General features: G+C 39.7%; 1 protein-coding gene across 1 annotated transcript in view; it reads right to left on the bottom strand.

The window, feature by feature from the left end:
• Positions 1-22,326, bottom strand: part of LOC131253368 (6-phosphofructo-2-kinase/fructose-2,6-bisphosphatase) — a 118,958-nt gene extending 96,632 nt beyond the window's left edge. The window contains exons 1-3 of the mRNA XM_058254334.1: positions 21,969-22,326; positions 21,827-21,890; positions 20,435-20,730 (exon numbers count right to left, since the gene is read on the bottom strand). Coding sequence (XP_058110317.1) covers positions 20,435-20,730; positions 21,827-21,890; positions 21,969-22,157 — 549 coding nt within the window. The 5' untranslated portion in view covers positions 22,158-22,326. The remainder of the gene's footprint in view (positions 1-20,434; positions 20,731-21,826; positions 21,891-21,968) is intronic.
• Between the last annotated feature and the right edge of the window lie 699 nt (positions 22,327-23,025).

Here is a 23,025-nt window from a genome sequence, read left to right as displayed (position 1 = left end):
TGTCAGAAATGAAGGAGTCTTATCACAAGAAGACAGGCCGGTAGGCTTCTACAGCGAGAAGCTCAGCGAAGCCTGAAAGAAATGGTCGACATATAAGCTTTTGTACGCAGTGGTTCAAGCGCTGCGACATCAGCGGCATTATCTGATTCAGAGAGAGTTTGTTCTCTACACTGACTACCAAACCTTAAAGTTTATTAATAGTCAGGTTAACGTGAACCGTGTGCATGCTAGATGGGTCGCATTTTTGCAAGAGAATTTGTTCCGAAGCACAAGTCAGGGAGGTGGTTGATGCACTTAACCGCCGTGAATCACAACTGGTTACGATGAGCAATGAGGTAGTCGACTTCGATCGTCTCAAGGAGCTGTATGCTGAGGATGAGGACTTCAAGGATGCATGGATGAGGTGTCAAGAGGATCATCCCAGTGACCTACATATGTAAGACGGTTTCCTCTCCAAATGGAATTAACTATGCATCCCCCAAATTTCTCTAAGGAAGCAGATTATCCAAGAGTTATATGAAGGTAGCCTTGTTGGACACCTTGTGCGAGACAAGACGCAGGCTCTTGTTGAGCAACGGTATTACTAGCCGTGCTTAGTACGTGACATGGGTAAAGCAGTGCAGCGTTGTCATGTTTGTCAAACCTCCAAGGGGCAGTCTCAGAATACAGGCTTCTACACCCCATTACCTGTGCCTGACGGCCCTTGCGAGGACTTATCTATGGAATTCGTGCTTAGTCTCCCACGAACACAGAGCGGCATGAATTCGGTGTTCGTGGTGGTAGATCATTTCTCAAAGATGGGCACACTTTATCCCATGTAAGAAAACTCTCAATATAACACACGTGGCGAATCTATTCTTCAAAGAGGTTGAGTAGTTACACGGGGTTCCCATGGCCATTACTTCTTACTGTGACATAAAGTTCATTAGCCACTTCTGGCAGACTTTGTGGAATCGATTCGGTACGCGACTTTAGTTCAGTAGTGCCTACCACCCGCAGACCGATGGGCAAACTAAAGTTGTAAATCATACGTTGGGAAACCTCCTCCGGTGTATTTCAGGTGTCAAGCCGAAGCAGTGGGATTTGGCATTGTCTCAAGCAAAGTTTACATTCAACAATATAGTGAACCGCTCGACAGGGAAGTCCCCGTTCCAGATTGTTTATGGTCGAGTGCCCCGCCACACACTTGACTTGGTCCCTTTGCCCAAGCTCCCGAACATGAGTGTTGCAACAAAATATATTGCGGACCGAATTGTAGGCATTCATGCAGATGTGCAAGCCAAGTTGCAAGATTTGAACGACAAGTACAAGGAGCAAGCCAACAAGCATCAACGGCAAAAGTTGTTTGAGGTGAGCAACAACGTTATGGTTCATCTATGCAAGGAGAGATTTCCAACCGGTACCTACAACAAGTTGAAGAACGAGAAGATTGGACCGGTACCGATCCTCTGAAAAATCAATGCTTGCGTTGTTGATCTTCCGGATGATATGGAGATCTCGCGTACTTTCAACATTACAGACCTGAACGAGTATCATGAACCGAAGCTTGACGAGAACTCAAGATCGAGTTCTTTTGAAGTGGAGGGAACTGACGTAAAGCAAGTCGTAGACACTTTCATGGCAAAGATGGACCAGAGAAGACCCGATCAGAGGTGGAAACGATCTGAACCGACAAAACCTTAAAGCAATCGTATCTCGCAAACTGGGATGAGTTTTTCGACATATTATATATGATTTTGGGGTAATAGAACCTACTTAAGCCAACCAACCCCGCTATGCTGAGTTGCCCATGCAGGACTCGCGAGATTCCATCAAATCGACGGGCAAAAGTCCCATTTAGTTTCGTTTTTACTATAAATAGTTTTATTTCAAATATAACTTTTGATCCTTTGAGTTGTAGAAGTCATGCCCAACATGAGAAGGGCTTAGAAAAGTTGGGAGGATAACATGGTTAGGCCAAATTGGACACTTACTATTTTTGGCTGAAAACCATTAAATCTACTAGGAATAGAGGTCATCTATAAATAGTAAGTTTACTATTTATAGTAAGTCACGTTTTTGGGGTGTTTGAGTTGGAGTCTAAGTCTAAAACTCCGTCCTAGGTTTGAGTTCCTTATTTAAAGACTTGTAATTTCATTTTTTATCATCAATTAAGTTATTTCGAATTTATTAGGAATTATTTCTGCTTTTAACCCTCGTGGATTTGAGGAAGCTCTATGAGGAGACCTGAGAGCTCCGTGGATTCGGAGTAGTTATCACCTGAGGAAGATAATGATCAACCTCATCACATCCCTCCCTTCACCAAACAAAAAATGAACACGTCTTCTATCTGGAGTCTCGTGGACAGACTAAAATTGTGAACAAGTTCCTAAAGACATATTTGTGTTATTACGAAAGCAATCCGCCCAAGAAATGGGTTAAGTGGCTACCATGGGCAAAGTGGTGGTATAACACCACTATTCACACTTCCATAAATAAATAAATAAATAAAATTTGAACAGTATACAGTCAAACATTCTTGAGGATTATGCCATATACCTAGGGCACTTCAGTGGATAATCAGGTGGACATTAAACTCGCGATCGAAATCAGCTACTGACAATGTTAAAAGAGAATTTGAAGATGGCACAAAATAGAATGAAGCACCAAGCTAATGAACACAATACTGAAAGAGAATTTAAGGTGGGTGACATGGTATCCCTCGGGCTCCAACCACAAACAATCATCAATGTGATGCAGCGATGACAAAAATTAGCACCAAAATACAACGGACCTTCAAAGATCATCTGGAAGATAAGGGTTCTTGAAGCTTGAACTACCCGAAAGGATGAGAAATTTGGCGAGTACAATGAAACACGGATGGGTTACTAGTTTCTTAACGAGAAATTTTCCTTAGCAGTGCAAAGTTGATTTTAGAAACTAGACGTCTAGAACTACTAAATGTCCAAGTCTGACCATCTATTTTTCTTTGTGCATGTGTGTGTGTATGTGTTAATGTAGTTCTCATTTGAAGGGTTTTAATATAAATTCGCCTTGTAGTTACCGTTGGAGAGAAAGGTGAAAGGAGTACAGGGGATCTATTTTATGTGGTGTACTAGTAAATTATGCAAATTAGTATACCCTCGAACTATCATACTAAGTGGTAGGCCTTGTAATCATAGTTTGCAAGCCAAGACCTAGCCCGAAACTCAGTCAATCAGATAGTTGGGTCAACCAAGGACTTGGTGGGTCAAGAAAATGTTATTTTACTATAAATAATTAATAATTTAAAAAAATAAATAAATAATGGTTAAGAATCATAAAAATTCTCCTACATGACAATTGGTTAGGTCAAACCATCTACGATAAGGCCCATGATCTCAACAGTTTGAATATTCGAACATGACCACTTGTACAACATTAAAAATTGAAAGCTCATAATTGGAAACATTGCTATCAAATCCTAACCATCCATTTCTTGGTCATTGAAGGAAAATATGAAGAGAGAAAAATAAAAATAAAAAATCATAAATAGTCGATGGTGAGACCATCTATGGAGGCCCATGATCTGAATGGTTTGGATATCAATGATAATGCGAACATTACTACCATCAATCATGCACACTCGAGGGGTTTCACGGAGCAATTTCCGTGGAGATCGAGATGGCAATTGTAACAATGATCAAAGAGAGAAATTGAAAGGCGATATCAATGATTTAGTGAAGAAAGATTCTAGGAGTGTTCAGGTGCGAGTCTCTAGAGAAGGATCTACAGCAAGAATTACAGATCATTCTAGAGATAAGTTGCGAAAAGAAGATAGAAGAGGTTATCGCAATCCATCCAAAGATCATTTCATTGATTTTGAGCGGGATCGAAAGTAAGATCTCAAACTGAAGGGGTCTCATGGGAGATTTGCTTCTCGAAGGAAGAAATTGTAACTTTAGGGCGGGTAGAAATTCGGTTAGCCTCTCTTCCAAAAGAGGATAACAAAGCTAGGGATTAGTCTAAAGGGAAAGGGATTGCTTATGAAAGGTCAGAGGGGGTGGTTTCAACAGTTCAAGACAAGAATGACAGTGAGTGGACTCTAGTGAGCAAGGGTAGGAAGAGGGAGTTGGTGAGAGCTGATATAGTAGGGGGTGAGTAACTAAAGGAACTTCATAACATCTTTGTTAGTCAATTCCTTGAAGAGTGGATGGAGATGAGTCTATTAGTGAAGTTATTGTCAAATATTATGAATCCTTACTCTCGGATGACGGGATCTCGAGGACTAACTTAAACAACCTTGATTTTGACTCTATCTCTTCGGAGGAGGCTGAGGCTCTAGAGGTTCCCAGATGTTTGGAGGAAATCAAAGAAGTTTTATGGAACCTAGGAAGGGATAAAGCCATCAGTTCGGACGGGTCTCGAATAACCTTCTTTCAATCTTTCTGGGATATTGTTAAATCATATTTGTTGGCTTTTGGCATAGAGTTATCTGATTCAAGTAGGATTACATCTAAACTGGGTTGTTCCTTCTTGGCTCTTATTCCCAAGCTGGAAGGTGCGGACAACCTTAAGAACTTTAGACCTATTAGTCTAATAAGGTATCACAAAAATCCTCAGTCAAAGAATCAAGTTGGTCCTCCATAAGGTAACCTCACCCTTCAAGAGTGTTTTTAATCAGAAGACAGCTCCTTGATCGTGTCCTCATTGCCCACAAATGTTTGAATTCTTGTCTCAAGGAAGGGAAGAAGGGTATTGTTTGTAAATTGGACCTCGAAATGGTCCTTTTTAGATTACATGTTGAATCATATGGGTTTCAGGGTTAAATGGAGGAAATGGGTTTAGGCTTGTGTCTCTTCGGCTAAGTTCTCAATGTTGATTAATGGATCTAATGCAGGACAGATGCATGAACCAAATAACTTGTGAGATCAAGTAGCAGAATTAAGACAATTAATACATAATAATTAAAAAAGACAAGCATTGCCTTAAACGCCACAGATATCATGAAAAAAAAAAAAAAGACATCATGCATAATTGTAGCCTAAGTTACCAACATCGTCACACAAGATCATTAAATAAAAGGAAACTATGATCTAATGGATGTAGGGACATCCAATTAGCATAGGGTATAGTCTATTTCATGGTAGAGGGCCTAATACAACCTAGGGTAAATTAGGGTTAAAGAGATTGATGTATATAGGAAGTAGGGTTAGGGTTTGGATTATTGATGGGTATGGGAAAGTGAGGTTTAGAAGACAAAGATCTAGAATGGGAGAATGAAGAACCTGAAGAAAATACCTGAATGGAGGGGAAAAGAGATGACGGTGTGGGATAGATGGAAACATCGCACCTCCGTTGATGAAGATTGTCCTCACACAAATCTCATCACAAAAACCTAATGAGGGAGAGAATCACACACCCACCCTCTTTTTATAGCTTTAAGAAAGTTGAAAAATTACAATTAACACCCTGTTTTGTGAATTTTGATAAAAATAGCCCTAGTCTAACTAAAATCAACTAAAACACTCATAATGATGTCCAAATATAACATAAACAAAACTAAATCCTATAATGCTAATAAAATTTAAGAAAATTAGTGTGAATGATCCACAATCAATAGCCCGATCATGTAATCCACCGGCCCGATCATCACGTCACTCCGATCCAACGGTATGGATCACTCCATAAAGCAGCCCATGTGCATCAGGGCATCTTCGCAATGTGGGGTCTTCCAGATACTCACACATGCACATGGGATCTTCAACATGATCACGGATACTCGCCTAGAAACAGGGAAATCGCTGCGGCCCGCCTCCTCGTCTGATACGTACGTAAGGGTCTACATGAGGTGATGTCCTCATCAGGATCTCTCTTTGGCTTCTTCATTTCCTCTCGAGGCCTTCAACAAGGAGATTCTCTTTCTCCATTTCTATTGTTGTGGTGGTTGAAGCTCTCAGTAAGATGTTATCTAAGGGTCAAACCGAGGGTCTTTTTGGAGGTTTTCATGTTGCTAATTTTCCTCAGGAGATTAACCATCTTCAATTTGCAAATGATACTCTCTTCTTTTGCTAGGCATCAGAGTTCATGTTGACCAACCTACAAATAGCTATTGTGGTTTGAGGTGATATCGGGCCTTAAAATTAATTTGGATAAGAACAAGCTTTTGGGTATCGATATTTCTCATGATAAGGTGGTCCAGTTAGCTAATGCCTTTGGTTGTCAATTGGGCTCTTTCCCTTCTTCCTACTTGGGTCTTCCCTTATGCTTGGGAAAGGTGACCTTGCATCCCTAGGACAGGGTGGTTGAGAGATTGGAGAGGAAGCTTTCTCCATGGAAAAGTAAGTTCCTCTCCCTAGGTGGGAGGATTACCCTCAACAAAGATTCCCTCTCCAATCTCCCTATCTACTTTTTGTCACTCTTTCAGTGCCCTATGTCGGTGTTGGCCCATTTAGACAAGCTCAGGAAGGACTTCCTGGCAAGGAGGTTCCACCACTATGACATTTGCTGTCCGGGGGGTGGGGCATCAAATGACTTAGATGTGATTGCCCTATTGGGCAAATGAGAGTGACTCTTTGGTATTGAGGATTCTAACCTCTAGAAGAGAGTTATAGTCCACCAACCTCCCCAAGGGTTGGTGGACTAGGGATTGATCCTTGTATAGGGCTTCTTTCTCATGTAAATCAGTGGCTTGTGTAGCTCTAGTCCACTACTTGTTGAGGATTTGAGTTTTGTTGTATGGGGGGAAAAGGGGGGGTGTCTAAGGTTAGACTATGGGAGGACGTGTGGTACGGAGATTCTTCTCTTCATGTGTCCTTCCCTGCCCAGGCCAATCTCTACCCAATAGCTGATATATCTGTAACTAGTTATTCTAGTCAGGACTCCAAAGGTGTGTGGCTTCCTCCTTGCTAGTGGGACCTAAATGATTCCGAATTCAATGATCTAGTGGGCCTTTTATCTCGTTTGCGGCAGATTTCACTTGCTCCAAGAATGAAGGATTCCCTAGTGTGGCACTTCGGCATGCCCAGAATCTTCTCAACACATTCGTTCTACGTGTTGTCCCAGTTTGAACCTGGAAAGAATCTTGAGCCATACCGCCTTCCTCTGGTCCTATGGTGCCCCCTCCAAAAATCGCAGCTTTTGCATGGTTAGCTTGGAGGAACAAGATTCTCACTACTAACAACTTGTGCAAAATATCTATGGTGCTTCCCAACAGTTGTCTTCTTTGTTTGGGCATTAAGGAGTCCGCCGACCACCTCTTCATTCATTGTTCTTCTCTCGGGTGGTGTGGTTTGGTATTCTTCGATCTGTGAAAGTGTGTTCGGTTGTGCCAACCTCGATCGAAGGATTATTCCTCTCTTCACATCTTGGCGAGGGTGGCTTGCTTGGAACTTCTAGATGGAGGCTAGCTTTGCTCACTCCTTTGTGGTCCATTTGGTCTCAAAGAAACAATCATTGCTTCCGTAATATGAGTGGTTCTGCAATTGAGGTCTATAATCAAGTTGTCTTGTATGTTAAGGAATGGGCTCCCTGAGTTGTTTCTAGGGTTTGGTTAGGTGGGGTTGGACCCCTATTGTATTCTAGTTTTGTTCCTTTCTTTTGTTTTCCCTTTCTTTTCATTGTTTTGTTTTCCTTCATCTTTGTTTTGGTTTTGCTCTTCTTTTCAGCCTTGGCCTCGTAATAATATTACATCATCTTTCGAAAAGAATCATCACTCTAAAATTCTAGTCTTCCCATCTTAGTCATATTCTTCCATGCACTATCCTCTTATTGATCATGTTATAAGAGCATATTAGCTCTCTTATCTAAATTTTTCGAACTATATGCATCCTGGGAGATCATCTAACCGTTGTCCTCCTATGGGATACACTCCGCCGATCACAAAAGAAGTTCAAGGGAAATTTTACACGGAGCAAGAATTACTACGATTTTATGAATAAATTCTTATACTTTTTGAGCTTCTAAAAGGTTACGCTTTCCATTTTTCTCATTTTCTGAAAAGCGATCCAAAACCAATATCAAATCTCTTAGAGTTTGGACATCAAACCTTACCCCTATAGTCAGATTTCAATATAAATTCTATAAAATATAACTATGATTGTTGATCTTTGGAAGGAATAGGTTTTTTGGGTTTTTAGTGTAATAGTCCATTCCTTGTTGAACACACCTTCCCTTCTCATTTGCAGTTCTTTGTGGTATCTTTTTTGCCCTTCATTAAAGGGTTGTTGGTGTGGAATCCACCCATCTATTTGGTTGCTTTTGAGTTCGATTTTATCAAAAGTTCAATGGTTACGGCTGCCTCCTCTTAAGATCTTACTATTTTTTCATCAAACATTACCACGGGTAGGTAATTCTTAGAAGATCCGTGAAATTAATATCTCTGAGAATCCTAGCCTCCATATCACTATCATTAAGCTTAAAAAACTTCCTCTAATGGTCCAAAGAGTTAAATTGTTTATCATGGGGAAAAAAAAAAAACCTCAGCTATATTGATTCATTGATTTTTCTTTAGATAAGCCCTCAGAACGTGAGCCCCATCACGAGAAATAGCAATCTAATAACTTATTAGTTGTCTTGCTGTTGAATTTCATGGAGGAAGAAATAAGCTAAGGTCTATATTTCTTGTCCATAGCCAAAGAAATCTAGAATACCCTTCATGAGTTTTCTCCAATCAAAACAGTATGGCTCAGATCTAGTGTTCGAAATATCGGTATCGCGCTATGTATCGCACCCTTGGGATACAGATATGTATCGGTTATCACACGGGATATATCGTTTGTACCGCATAATTTATCGCACTTTTTGGCAAACATGGGGAAACATTGGGAAAATGGTTGAATTTTTCAATGAAACTTCAGGGATTGTCAAAAAAGATCTTAATACACAGTTTTAAATCATAACATTGCAAAAAAAAATTGCGCACAATAGGTTTCCTTTGTATAGGGTCCTAAGCCAAGCGTTGTCTGATTGAACTAAGGCAACTATATTAAAATAAAATGCATAATATTTATAAATGTATCAAGACATGAATGAAAACACAATTATTATTAGGGCAAAAAAATGCTAACAGCTGATTAGTGGACACTTAATTGTTAAAATAAGACCATTAGACACAATTATTATTATGTGGGCCACACCTCAATGTGTGCGTGATATATCTACACTGTCCATCCTTCTTGCCAATTCATTTTAGGACATGGACCCAAAAATGAAGTAGATCCAATTCTCAGGTGGACCACACCACAAGAAACAGTGGGCCTTAGGAAGTTTTTAATGGTGGACCACACCATAGGAAATAGTTCTTAATAACCATTGAAAACCTTTGATGGGCCATAAAAGTTTTAGATCAAGCTGATATTGCATTTTCTTTCCATCCAAATCTGTATGTCCTTATCAATAGGTTGGATGTTCAATAGACATTATTGTGGACACTAAGGAAGCTTTTAATAATGGAAGTTCAATGATCACCTTTTCTAGTGGTTTGGTCTGCATGAAACTTTTATCGGCTTCATTTTTTAGATCATATCCTAAAATAATATGGAAAAACATATGGATGGCATGGATGTATAATACATCTATCGAAGTGGGCCCTACGGTCAGGGCCTCACCCACATCGTTGGTGGGGTCCTACTCCCCAAGTTGCGCATGTACGCATATTTCCAGCGAAAGCAGGAAGTTCCTACACTGAGATGCTAGGTGGGGCCGCCGTGATATTTGTGAGAAATCCAAACTATCCATCCATTTTGTAAGCTCATTTTAGGTCATGCGACCAAAAATGAGGTGGATCCAAAACTCAAGTGGGTCGGACAAGAGTAAAGTCGGGTAAACAGTTTCCCACTGTTGAAACCTTCCTAGGATCTACCTTGATGTTTATATGCCATCCACACCGTTTATAAGGTCATTCCTACTCGGATGAAGTGAAAACACCAAAAACTTGGCTTGATATGAAACTTCGTGGCCATACAAATGTTTCAAACAGTGGTCACTGAATCCTCACTGTTTCCTCTTGTGCGTCCCACTTGAGTTTTGGATACACTTCAATTTTTTATCGCATGTCCTAAAATGAACTCCCAAAACGGATGGGCAGTGTGGATTTATCACAAACACTACGGTGGGCCCCACCTAGCATCCCAGCGTAGGAACTTCCTAAGAAAGGATTTTCACGGGAAATCCGTGTCCCGTGCTCAATCCATGCGGAACAGCAATGTGGGTGGGACCCTGACTGTGGGCCCCACCATGATATATTTGTTATATCCACACCGTCCATACATTTGGAGAGATCATTCTAGGTTATGAGCCAAAGAATGACGCCCATCCAAAGCTCAAGTGGATCCCACCACAAAAAACAATGGGGACAGTGACAACCACCGTTGAAACCTTCCTAGGGCCCACCATGATGTTTATTTGAAATCCAACCTGTTCATAAGTTCATGGAGATATGGAATATGGGAAAACACAAATATCAGCATGATCGAAAACTTCTGTGGTCCTCAGGAAGTTTTTAATGGTAAGCGTTCAATTCCCACTGTTTTATGTTATGGGATCCACTTGAGCTTTGGATATGTATAGTTCTTTATCCCATGACCTAAATTGATCTCTCTAAACAAATAGACGGAATTGATATAAAATATATACATCAAGGTGGGCCCCACCATATGGGCTGCACCATCTTAAGTGCAATCGGAGTCGCACCAAATCCAGGAGGACTCGGAATTGGAAGCGGATTGCGTACTGAGTAACTCAGTACGCTAAGCGTACTAAGTAAACTCTGTGGGGCCCACCGTCATTCATGCATTTTATCAACTCCGTCCATCTGTTTTATCATATAATTTTAGGGTTTTAGACCAAAAATTAATCATATCCAAAGCTCAAGTGGACCACACCACCTGAAATAGTGTGAATTGAATTCTACCGTTGAAAATTTCTTGGGGGCCCACAGAAATTTTAGATCAAGATGATATTTGTGTTTTCCCTTCATCCATGTTTGTTTGATCTTAAGAATAGTTTGGATGACAATTAAACATCACTGGGGTCCTTAGAAAGGTTTCAACGGTGGAAATCAATACCTCCACTGTTTCTACTTGAGCTTTTGATATACTTCAATTTTGGGCTCAACCCCTAAAATGATGTGCAAAAACGGATGGATGGCGTGGATAAACCACATGAATTCACAGTGGGCCCAACAGAATTTACTCGGTACCATAAGAGCGTACTACTCAGTGCGCAATCCGATTTCCTCATAATCAAAAGAAGAAACCCGACTCTTCTTCTTCGTTAAAGGCGCAGCCCGCAAGCCCTGCGATTTCAAATCCATTCAAAATCCCAAAAATATCTTTCTTTCTTTTTTCAAAATCCCTACCCAAATCCCAAAAACCTCGACGAAAATTTGATTTCTTTCAAAGTGATTCTATCCGAAAGGGAAAAAAAAAGGGTTTTAAGCTTATCCGGCATTGTCGACGATTGGCCCACCAAATCTAGTCGAAGGCCACCTCTTTAGGCAGATTTGAGGTAAGAGATTTTTTCCTATATATTTTTTATTTATTTTTTTCAAATTTCTTGAATCGTAGGTGGTTATGAAGATATTCCAACGATATAGTGTATGCAATCAAGGGAAAAGTCATGATAAATGCCGATATATCATCGATATCGGCAATATCGCATGCTATTTTATGATATTTGTGTGATATATCGCACGATACAAAGGATTCCGTGATTTTTTTGTATTTCTGAGGGAAATCTTAGGGGTTTCATATCGCTGACCATCGATAACGATAATATTGGCTGATAGTATCGATATTACGAACACTGCTTAGATCTACCAATTGTATCATGACATTGCATCTCTAAGGCAAGGAGAAAGAATTGTAACTAAATACTTCAATGTTAAAAGCTCGTGGCAAGACCTGGAATACTCTAAGAATGCTCTCTCTCTCTCTCTCTCTCTCTCTCTCTCTCTCTCTCTCTCTCTCTCTCTCTCAGCCCAACAGAAGTTGACTGGAACTAGATCGATATTTGAGCTACTTGCAAAATTCACTATTGAGTTTGAACACATTTGAGCTCAAATTCTATGGCAGCAAAATCTTCCAAGTCTGAACAATGTGTATTCCCTTCTATTTAGAGATGAATGACAACAGGAAGTGATGGATTTAGCTCCTCCAATCAGAGAATGTACTACTGCAACAAAAGGAGCTCGAATGCATGAGAAATTACTTGACTGCTACAGAGGACAGGGTGGCCAAGGGCATGGCAAAACATCTAGAGAACGGGTCTGCACCTATTGCAAGCAATGAAATCACCACATAGATACCCGTTGGAAACAGCATGACTAGCCTCTTCTGCATAGAAACATAGTACTCAAAGAGCTATGGAAAAGCTTACTTCAAGTCTTCAACTGAAGCTTCTTCTTCTAGTGATTTTGTTAAAATTCCCCGAAGTGGGTATGACTCCTTGGTTAGAGACATGGCCACTCTTTAATGAAACCAATGTTCCAAACATCGCCAATATTATCAGTATCTTTGGAACAGCAATACTGAAAACCCAAGTAATATAGAAAATTCCAAATAACACTGATCATTTCAATATTATCAGCAATATTTGGTCATACTAGTAATACCAACAAATTTTGTCTCTGGACAGTAGAAAGGTTCTGTAGTATCAGCGGTACCGGCTAATATCAGCGATACTAGGGATAGTTCCACAGCATCTGAAATTCATAAGGGGGGGTTTTTCCTTGGGTGATTCAATCACTCCTGGTTTTCATTGAATCAAATAACTTGAATTTGGGGGAGAAATCTCAACTCGAAGCGTAGACAAATCCAAAACTCAAAGGTGACAAAAACTCCATATAAACTTCATTTTTTTCCAAATGTTAGCAGGGATTCTAATGTATATGCATGAATGTTAGCAGGGATTCCAATGTATATGCATGACTCTCATGCATTGACATGGATTCGTGATCAACATTTAAGTGAATGGGAGAAATAGGGGAAATCCTTATTTCCTCTCTTTTTTACCCCTCAAACTGAGAATGGATGTTTTACTGCTTACATCTATGGTATTTGAATGATATGAACTCATTTGGGATATCATTGCACTACTCTATTCTGACAGCACATAGTTTAAGCCCTTACAAAATGGAAACTCATTATGTCCAATTGTTTTATTTTGATTCATGCGTAAATGTGTTTTTTAACATCTTGTAAAGTTTCACTAAAAATGTTATCTTGTTCCTAATGTTTCTCTCAATCAGCGGTTTTTCCAAGTATCAACAATATCGATACATGTTTCCGTATCCCTGGTCATCAATGCATGTAACGATACTGATACTCTGAACAACAAATGTAAGAATAATTCTAATCAATCTCCCAGAACTTCCCTAGCACAGATCGGTTGTGCATCCACACTTCATCTCGCCTCACATGGTAGTCCATAGGTAATTGCTCAGGGCTATCAATCATATGATTGGTACATTGAAATCCTTTTCCTCTATCACTCACACATCTTTTGGCACCATAAAAGTAGCAAACGTTACCTTCACCATCACTAGAAAATGAATTGTCCCTACTTCTTCAGACCCTTCATTGTCTTATGTCTTACTAATACCCAAGCTATTTGCTAATTTAATGTGTGTCAGTTTCTCATAAAAACATTTCATTGCTCCATGACCTTTTTTCCTGGTCATTGTGTTTTTCAAGACCTGAGGACGAGAAGGTAAAGGACTAATGGTGGAGGTTACGAGAAGTGTGGTCGGTATCATTTTGATCCACATTTCATTAGTTACCAAGCTAGTTGTTTGAGAGTGAATAAGCAAGATATCCATATGCGGCATTTTCAGTTTGGCCATCCTTCTGGTAGAACTTTAAAGCAACTTCTTCATGTTGTTATTAGTGTTGCTACTCTTGATTTGTACACGTGTGAACCTACAAACTGTCTAAACATCATCACAGCACTTTCCCCTGCAATAAAAGTAATAAAAGATGTACTGCCTTGTTTTCATTGGTACGCATTCTAATGTTTGGACAACGCCTATTACTTTTCCTCATGGATTTTGGTACTTTGTTTCATTTATTGATGACTCATCTCATATGACTCAAATCTATGTGATGAAGCAAAAAGATGAAGTGTTCTGTCATTTCAAAACTTTCCACAATAGGTTATAAATCAATTTCAAGTTCGCATCAAAATCCTTGGAGTGACAATGGGGGAGAGAATCTGTCAAAGAAATTTGGAACTTTTTTAAAAGAAATTCCAAAATTATTTAATAGGATCGAATCTCAAACAACCTGTCCACACTCGCCACAACAAAACGGCATAGCAGAAAGGAAAAATAGCCATCTTCTTGAAATCACTCTAGCGCTTCTGCGTGAATTGGAGGTACAAAAGTCTTTTTGTCCTAAGCCTCTTTAATCCTGGGGCATTTTCACACCGGCCTCGAGTGCGGTCGCCTGTGTGAAGCGGGGGCACACTCGGGGTGGGCGCCCCGTGTGAGGCGAGACCCATGTGAAGTGGGGCCCATGAGGGGGGTTCGGCCAAGGGCCTGACCTGGACTATGAGATAAAGGGATTCATTCACCATGCTCTATCAGTTCGAGCTTTTACAGCAAGTTGTTAGTTGCCATACATCAAAAGTGGTATCAGAGTGAGAGGTCTCGTGTTCGAGACTCCTCACCAAGGGTGATTAATGCAAGAGCATTTTCACACCAACCTCAAGTGGGGTAGCCTGTGTAAAGCAAGGGGACACTCAAGGTGAGCGGCCCGCATGAGGCGGGTGGCTCGTGTGAGGCGAGACCCATGTGAAGTGGGGCCCACGAGGAGGGTTCAGTCGAGGGCCTGACCTGGGCTATGAGATAAAGGGATTGATTCACCATGCTCTATCAATTCAAGCTTCTAGAGCAAATGCGTAGTTGTCCTGCGTCACTCTTCTTAATGCATCCTACTTGATAAACAATTTACCAAAGTCCAACCCAAAATAGTAGAACTCCTATCTAGATTCCTAATCAAAAGCACTCGGTTTCTAGTATACCATTAGAAGTATTTGCTTGTGTTTTCCTTGTGCATAATTTTGATCAACACAAACACAAATTATCTCATACATCAATTGAATGCATGTTTGTTGATTACTCCACCTCAAAGAAGGGCTATTAAGTTTATGGACCCTACTAGTGATTTAAATATTAGTATCAATGCATGTATCACACCCATAGGATATGTAAACATATCACTATCACATGGGAAATATTGCATGTATCACTATTTTTGGGAAACATTGGGAAATTGATCAAATTTTTCAATGAAACTTCAGGGGATGTTAAAACATTATTACACGCAAGTACTCATAATAAGTTTCCTTCATGTAGGGGCCTAAACTATGCACTATAAACAAGTGATGCAATTATATCTCAAATGAGTTCATATCATTTATAAATCATATGAGACAAGTACGAAAACATAAATAGTAAATTCAAAAGCCAAAAAGAACTAAAATACACCTATATTAATAAAGTGCAAGTATTAAAAAATATATTTTCAAATTATTTTTTGTTAATTTTTTATATTAAATTTATTCTTGCAAATACATAAAACAATGTGGCTGATATTAAGATCATCATACACTCATCAACACACAAATATATTAGGAACTAATTTTGGTTGGTCAATGTAAATTTTTTTAATTTTATGTTTTATTAATTTTTTGATATTTTTATTAAAAATAATTTTATTTCTAAACATTCCAAAAACTCCGTCAATCTACAAATCAGCCTACAAGCACTCTCACATGATTTTTCAAGCTCTAATTACAAGTAAAATGGGTAAAATCAGGGGAATTTCATATTTTCCCCAAATTCCTCCATTTTCCCCTAAATCAAAAATCATAGATAAAAATCCATGATTGAGTATGCAAAATCATGAATTAATAATTTGGTTCCATAGATTCTCAACCATTTAAACAAGAAAAAACACTTTAAATTTATTATTAAAAAAAAAAACTCTTGGTTCCATAGATTCTCAACCATTTAAACAAGAAAAAACACTTTAAATTTATTATTAAAAAAAAAAAAAAAAAAAAACCCACCAATTGGGTTCCGACCCATCTCCCCTCTCCAATCTTGATTACCCCATCCAAATCCTTCTCTCTCCAAACAACTTACCAGGACTTATTGAAATCCACTTGGGAATATATCCCAAAAGAAAAAAAAAAAAAAAAGGACAAAAAAAGGATTTTTTACCCTTCTCTGAATTTTTTATTTTTTTATTTTTTATTTTATTTTTTTTGCAAAGTGGGGTGTTGTTCTCTCAATTCATCAATACGTATTCACATGTGTCAACAATATTCAGAAACTTTAAACTACAATATCTTGAAAATATCGCAATGTATCAATATATCATCGATACACATTGCAATAGTTTGCTATATTTTCAACGATACAATGGAGTTTGATAACTCCCCCCTGATTTTTTGTCAGAGTGCGATACCAATAGTATCGGCCAATACTATCAATATTTAAATCATTGAACCTTAACAATGCAAAACGATGTCTTAATAGATGTCACCTTTTTTTAAGATAGTCCATACTATTATCATTGACATAACCTCATGAACAAAAAATTTGTATCCTTCCTATTCCCTTTTATCCTCTGGCAATGGGCACTCTACATCCATGGCACTCCTTTTTCTCCAATACAATTGCCTCGAAATGGTCCCTTGTGTAATCCAATACCCAGTCTTCTTAGTCATAGATGGATTTAAGAATTTATAGGTGCTTCTTGTGTCAATCAACGCAGCCACCAGTTGCAATTTATAAACCATTTAATGTGCATGTTTTGGGGTGTTGTTAACCCAATAAGGGCATGCACTAATATGGCAAGAATCTCTCCATCACTAACTGGCGGATCCTCATTCCAATTGTTATCAAGTTCATCAGATGCATCATCTAGCTCATCAACTAGTTTGGTGAGAAATAATTTTTTTATGTTTACAATGGTGGCCCTTTTGCCACTTTTCATCACAATACCAGCAATGTTCACATGCTAAACTTGCATTGATCTCTTTTCATGTGAATTGATTAGTGGGGAGATTGTGACCTATTGTGCTTGCATTTAATGGTTCCTCTCTAGGTGACTTCATTGGTTGATTTGTCAACCCACCCCTTATACCTTTGGCAGTTATTTTCAGCAAGCCACTATTCTTGCAAATATGCAAGTACAATTGTCTCTATCATGCTGCAGGGTTACTATCATGTTGTGGTGTTATCTTCACCTCACGTCGAATGTCTTGCCGAAGTTCCCCCTACAAAAGTCCCTACCAACCATCAGTATGTCCAGTCGCAAGCTCAATTGAAAGTCCTTCGAAATAGCTTTAGTATTCCAGAACTGTTGAGATCTGGTTAATCTCAGTGTCTTTGCTATGGACGAATTCATATTCTGAGGGCATCAAAAGGAACCAACGTTCCTCCACAAATTCCCCCTAAGTCCGAGGACCATGGGTCACCTCGTACCAGTCATACCACCCTGGATTGCATCACCATCAAGATTAACATATGAAATATCCAGCATAATTATAGGGCCATGCAATGAAATCAAGAATATTATTATGTCGTGAGATCCACCCTACAAGAACCCTCCCTTCCAAAGCGAGGACTTTCCACTTCCATGTGTGGAAACTCCTTAACATGATCAACTCACAATTGGAACCCTGAAATGTCCGACCTTAAAAATTTTGTCATTGAATCATTGATCCTACCGAATGATCGTGGGTTTGCACTATTTTGTTAACATTCTCCTCATTCTATACATTCTTTGAAGAGACCTGAGCCAAGTATACACTTATCATCTCCTCGAGGCTTTTGGCCTGTTGGATCACAAAATCCTTGATAGTCTCTTGAAATTTTGTTCAAAGTTTGCTGATTTGATTATCCACTCTTGTTGCAGAAAAGGAAAGTAATCAGTAGACTGGTTCAAAGGTGGTGTAGCCATTAACAAAAACAGTGATGATTGTAGTTGTTATTGAAGATGTTCCGACTAAGAACAGGTCAACACCATATAATCATGTGATGCTCTATTAATAGATGATACGAATCCAATGATTCATATGCAATGATATCAAAAATAAAAAATAAAAACAAAAGAAATGGAGAGAGAGAGAGAGAGAGAGAGAGAGAGAGAGAGAGGAATAATTTTTCTTCCTTGAGGGAAGAATGACCTCCTAGACACAAGTGTAATTGTGAAATTGAATACGCTCATTCCATTACTCCTTAGTGTCTCATTTATAGAATTTATAATGATGTTCCATGATATTCCCAATCCCAAACAATCCCTAAGGGGCTGTTGGGGTTCGTGGAAAAAAAAAAAAATTTGAGGAAATGATGTTTCCTAGAAAACACCATTTCTAGGAAATAGTGAGAAAGGAAAAGTCGTTTCCCTTGATCGCCTTCAACAAGATTTTCTTAAAATTTTCTCCATTTCCAAATTTATTGTTTCAATAAAACAAAAAAATGAATAAAGAAATTGTTCACGAAAATTTTACTCAAATAAAGAAGGTGACATGTGTGCATTGAAAATGGATTATGGCACGTGTCACATTGTCACATGTGATAGTTTAGCACATAGGGGACATTGGCACACACATGCAGGCTGCTTGAAGATGGATGGCACATGTCACACGTGGCATGTTGGCACAAGTGGAGTGCTTAAAGATGGACAAAGGTATGTGGCACATGCTGAAGATGAGGGTGGCACATGTGGCACATTGACGAGCAAGGCACTTGAAATGGCTGGTGGCACATTGGCACATGTATGGTGATTTAAGATGGATGGTGACACATGCGGGGAACTTGAAGATGGTAAGGTGGCATATGTTGCACATGTCACACATTCGCACGTGTCACGCATGTGAAGCGCTTAAAGATGGATGAAGGCTAAGTGGCATATGTGGCTCAACAGCATATGTGGGGAGTTTGAAAATGAATGTGGCACATGTTGCAAATGGCACATTAGAGTGTGGCACATTGACACGCGGGGCATTAAAGGATGGGTGGTGGCACATGTGGCACATGTGGCACATTTGCACATGTATGGCACTTTAAGATGGATGGTCGCACATGTTGCAAGTGGGGAAAACTGGCACATGTGGGGCACCTAAAGATGGATCGTGTCATTGGGAGGACACTTAGAAGATGGCAGTGGCACGTGTGACTACCACGTGGGGCACTTCGTAAAGGGAGGTCATTTCCTCTCATTTCCCTCATAAATATGGGCAAAGAAATGGAAAGGGGGCATTTTTAAAGAAATGAGAGGAAATTTGCAATGGCATCACCATAAATTTTACAAAAACAAAGAACAGAAACACCATGTTCATTGAAATGTTTCCTCAATTATGTTCAATGAATCCAAACAATCCCTAAAGATATTAATAACCCAAACATAATCCCCAAAATCAAGAAACTATCTAACATACCAACCTAAATCCACCCTACATAGCATTTCCATGCACGCCCACTAGTGTCTATTTATTTAAATTATTACCATTACACTCCAATTCAATGTTTATTGTAAAGTTCAATCTAGAGAAGACCTACAAACAAATATGGTGGTCTCTTCCTACTAATACCATCACTCTAGAAAATGCTTAGCTCAAGGTGTAGAAAATGGGTTCGGAGGCTTTTCTTTCTTTTTCTTTTTTCCTCTTTTGTAGGTAAGTTGGGCTTAAACCCAAGACTCAATGAAGAAGCGAGACCGCCTACCACTGAGCTGTTGGCATCAAACCGGACCAATGGTGTACTTCACCGGTTCATTTTTCAGCTTGAGAAATGGACGACAAGTTGCTCATTTCAGTTTATATATAGGTCTTCTATAAAATCAAGTCCTCCCTGTGACTAACAAAGCCAAGTGCAAATCAATACTCATATCGATAGAAAGAGAAGCTAGTAAAGTCCATGCATACGCATAACCAAATTCATAGAAGCACTAAAGCAGTAGAATGAATAGTCATAACAAACATAATTGCTATATTGGTGCGCATCAGTAACTCCAAAGTAACAATTGCACTAGTTGCACTTCAGCCCAGGTAGAGGAGGTTTGATGTCAGGTAGGCAGACGGTTTCAATATTCACCAAGCAATCATGATTCATGAGAATAAGCTTCACCAAATAGTTGGGGCAAGGATGACGATGATGATTCACATCTCAATTCACCAGAATGGGTACAAGCTTTAGATGCCCAGCTAACATATTAGATGCCTAGCTAACATATTAGTTTGCAATTATTCACCAACCAGTCTATATGGCATTGGTCTATGCACAATAAGACCCAACGACTCATGCTTTTTATGCATTGACTCTCTTCAAGCTAGAGTTCACTCAAACACAAGTACTTAAACAATCATGCATCATGCATGTATATGAATTCTTGTCAAAGGCAACACTATAACATCCTTGTATGCCTGAGAAACTGAGTTCACAAGTTGAGATGTAAATCCACACCTCATTACCAATCTCAGGCGCTGCATTAATGCTGACGTCAGGAATTCCACGCACAGTTGAAGGCTGAAGATTCTCCTGGTAAGCTCTCCAGCTAGCGGCAAGGTCAAAAGGAGAGACTCTATCTGCCTTAATAAACACGCAGTACTCGAGAACGTCCTCACCATTAACCTTGAACAAAGCCATTCTGGCATCCCCTTGCAAGGTTCCTCCTATGAGCTGACGATTCGGACCTTCCTCAACTAAGCAAGGCACATTGTTGTGCTTGGGCTTCAAAAGGAACTTGAAATCCAAAGTTTCTGAAAATCGAGAAGCAAACCATGAATCAACAGCCCAAGTTAAACTTTTCTCTGTTTTTAAAAGAAGATGAATTAAATTAATGGGGTCATACACTGTATGTTACGCAAAATAGAACATGTCTTCTAATGGTTCTGCAATCCAGACCTTTCATCAGGTGGATCCCACTTTGGATGGTCCACTATCCAAAAAGAGAACTGATCGCCTACAACCAGTAGTATGGTACGACCCATTCATCGGGTGGACCCCACTTTGGATGGTCCACTATCCAAAAAGAGAACTGATCACCTAGAACCAGTAATGTGTCGTCGTCGCCGTCGCTGTAATCATCATCTAAGTCTTTCCCAAACAATTGGGATCGGCTACATGAATCATATTCTGTCATTCCACTCTATCAGGAACCAACGACCCATTTTGTCTTCTGAATTTTAGTTTCCAATTTTTTTTTCCTTGTATATATTCAATGTTCAAGGGAAATGCTTGTAAAAATGGATCGTAGCACATAGGTTGTGTTAGCCTACAACCAGTTGTAGGTGATCAGTTCTCATCTGAAAATTGCCTAAAATATCCTACAACCAATGATGGCCCATCCGCAGTGTTTTCTACAGATGACCACTGCGATCTCAGACCATGTATCCAACTTGAGTGTAGCACACAGTATAGTCAAATCCATGTGTTGCAGACAGATTACATTTCCCCATAAATAAAAAGACAGAGGGCTGTGGTGTCTTTTAACTAATCCACCACATGTATGGCATGCATGCGCGTCAATCCAGACCATCTAAACCGAAGGCTAAATAGTGGATGAAGCAAATCCAAAAATTCACATTGATCAAACAGTCCTAACTGTCCAGAGTTCAAATGCAAAGCATTCAATAGCCCAAATTCAAAGCACAAAATCAGATAGATAAGATTGTCCAATCAAGCATTCTCAACACAGCCAAGAACCCAGATTCCCTACTTACATTCACACTTACACACAGACATCCCCCATCTAAATTGAACGAGACCCCACAGTTCAATAAACGGCATTAGACTCACAACGTAGAATAGAAACAGTAGCCCTAACAAAAGTAGTAGTAGAAGAAGAAGAAATACCGTGATTGGGCGGAACGACGAAGCTTAATTCCCACATTGATGTAGACTCGCGTTCCATGGAAAGCTAAAAGAAATTCAATTCAACTCAATTTAATTACGATTGGGGAAAACAGGAAGAAGAAGGAGAATAAATGAGAATTACAGCTTTGGATGGGTCCCAGGAGCCGACAAGAGGGACGGAGCCATAAACGTGAGGGATGAGCTCCCCTTTGAGTTTGTAATTCACCATCTTTAAGGAAACGTAGAGCTGACCTCCTGCATGGTCCAGGTTCTCTTCTCTGTCCTCGTTCTCCTGCGAGCTGTCCGGATTCTTCGAAGCGGATGTCCCCATTTTCTCTCTCTCTCTCTCGGATATAGAGATAGAAAGGGAGAATGGTTATAACAGAAAGGACGGTCTTTTATGTTGGGATAGAAGAGGGATGGAGAAACGGAGGGAAGGCTGTAGTTGGTGTTGGTTATAGGCGGGTCCGCCCGCGTATGGATGTGGGACTCTCTCTCGCTCTCGCTCGGGAGATGATATGGTGGAGACCCCAAAAGGGACCGTAATGGCTTACGCCACGCGTAAAACACATGTGGGGCCCACCATATCTTAAATGTAAAATCTATTCCGTCCATCAGGTTCTATACTTGAAACTAGGATCTGGAGCAAAATATCAGCTAGATAGAGAACTCACGTGGACCAATCCACAGGGAACAATGGAGTTGGTACACCAACCATATGTTTTGTGTGGTATCTTTCATCAAACCCGTTAATCAGGTGTAAATCATCCCCTGATCGAGGAGCATTACTACATTGTTTCCACTGGCGTTTCCAATCACCGTTCTTTTATGTGGCTGATATTTTTTTTACGGTTCAAGTAATGATTCTCGACTGATGGACGGATTGGATTGTATATTAAACATGGTGGGCCAACAGATCCTGGCTGTTCTACGCAGCTGCGTAGAACAGGTGGTGCAGACGATTCCGGTTCGATCCGAAAGAACCTGGAATAGGTGTAGCCATTACTCCACAGGACACATGGCAGAGAGATGCATCAATTAGAACCGTCCATCTGATGATAACAATTGACTTGTTAAAGAATCAGAGATATTAGACAATCAACTAATCATTATTAATTACTTCCTCAGCTGATTGTGAGCTTTTAGCTACTTTTTGTTTATGACCGTTGATTTTGAGGGAATCGATCGTATGGCTAGGA

Source organism: Magnolia sinica, chromosome 8 (assembly GCF_029962835.1).
Source record: "Magnolia sinica isolate HGM2019 chromosome 8, MsV1, whole genome shotgun sequence".
Lineage (NCBI taxonomy): Eukaryota > Viridiplantae > Streptophyta > Magnoliopsida > Magnoliales > Magnoliaceae > Magnolia > Magnolia sinica.
This window is presented reverse-complemented; position numbering and strand designations above follow the sequence as displayed.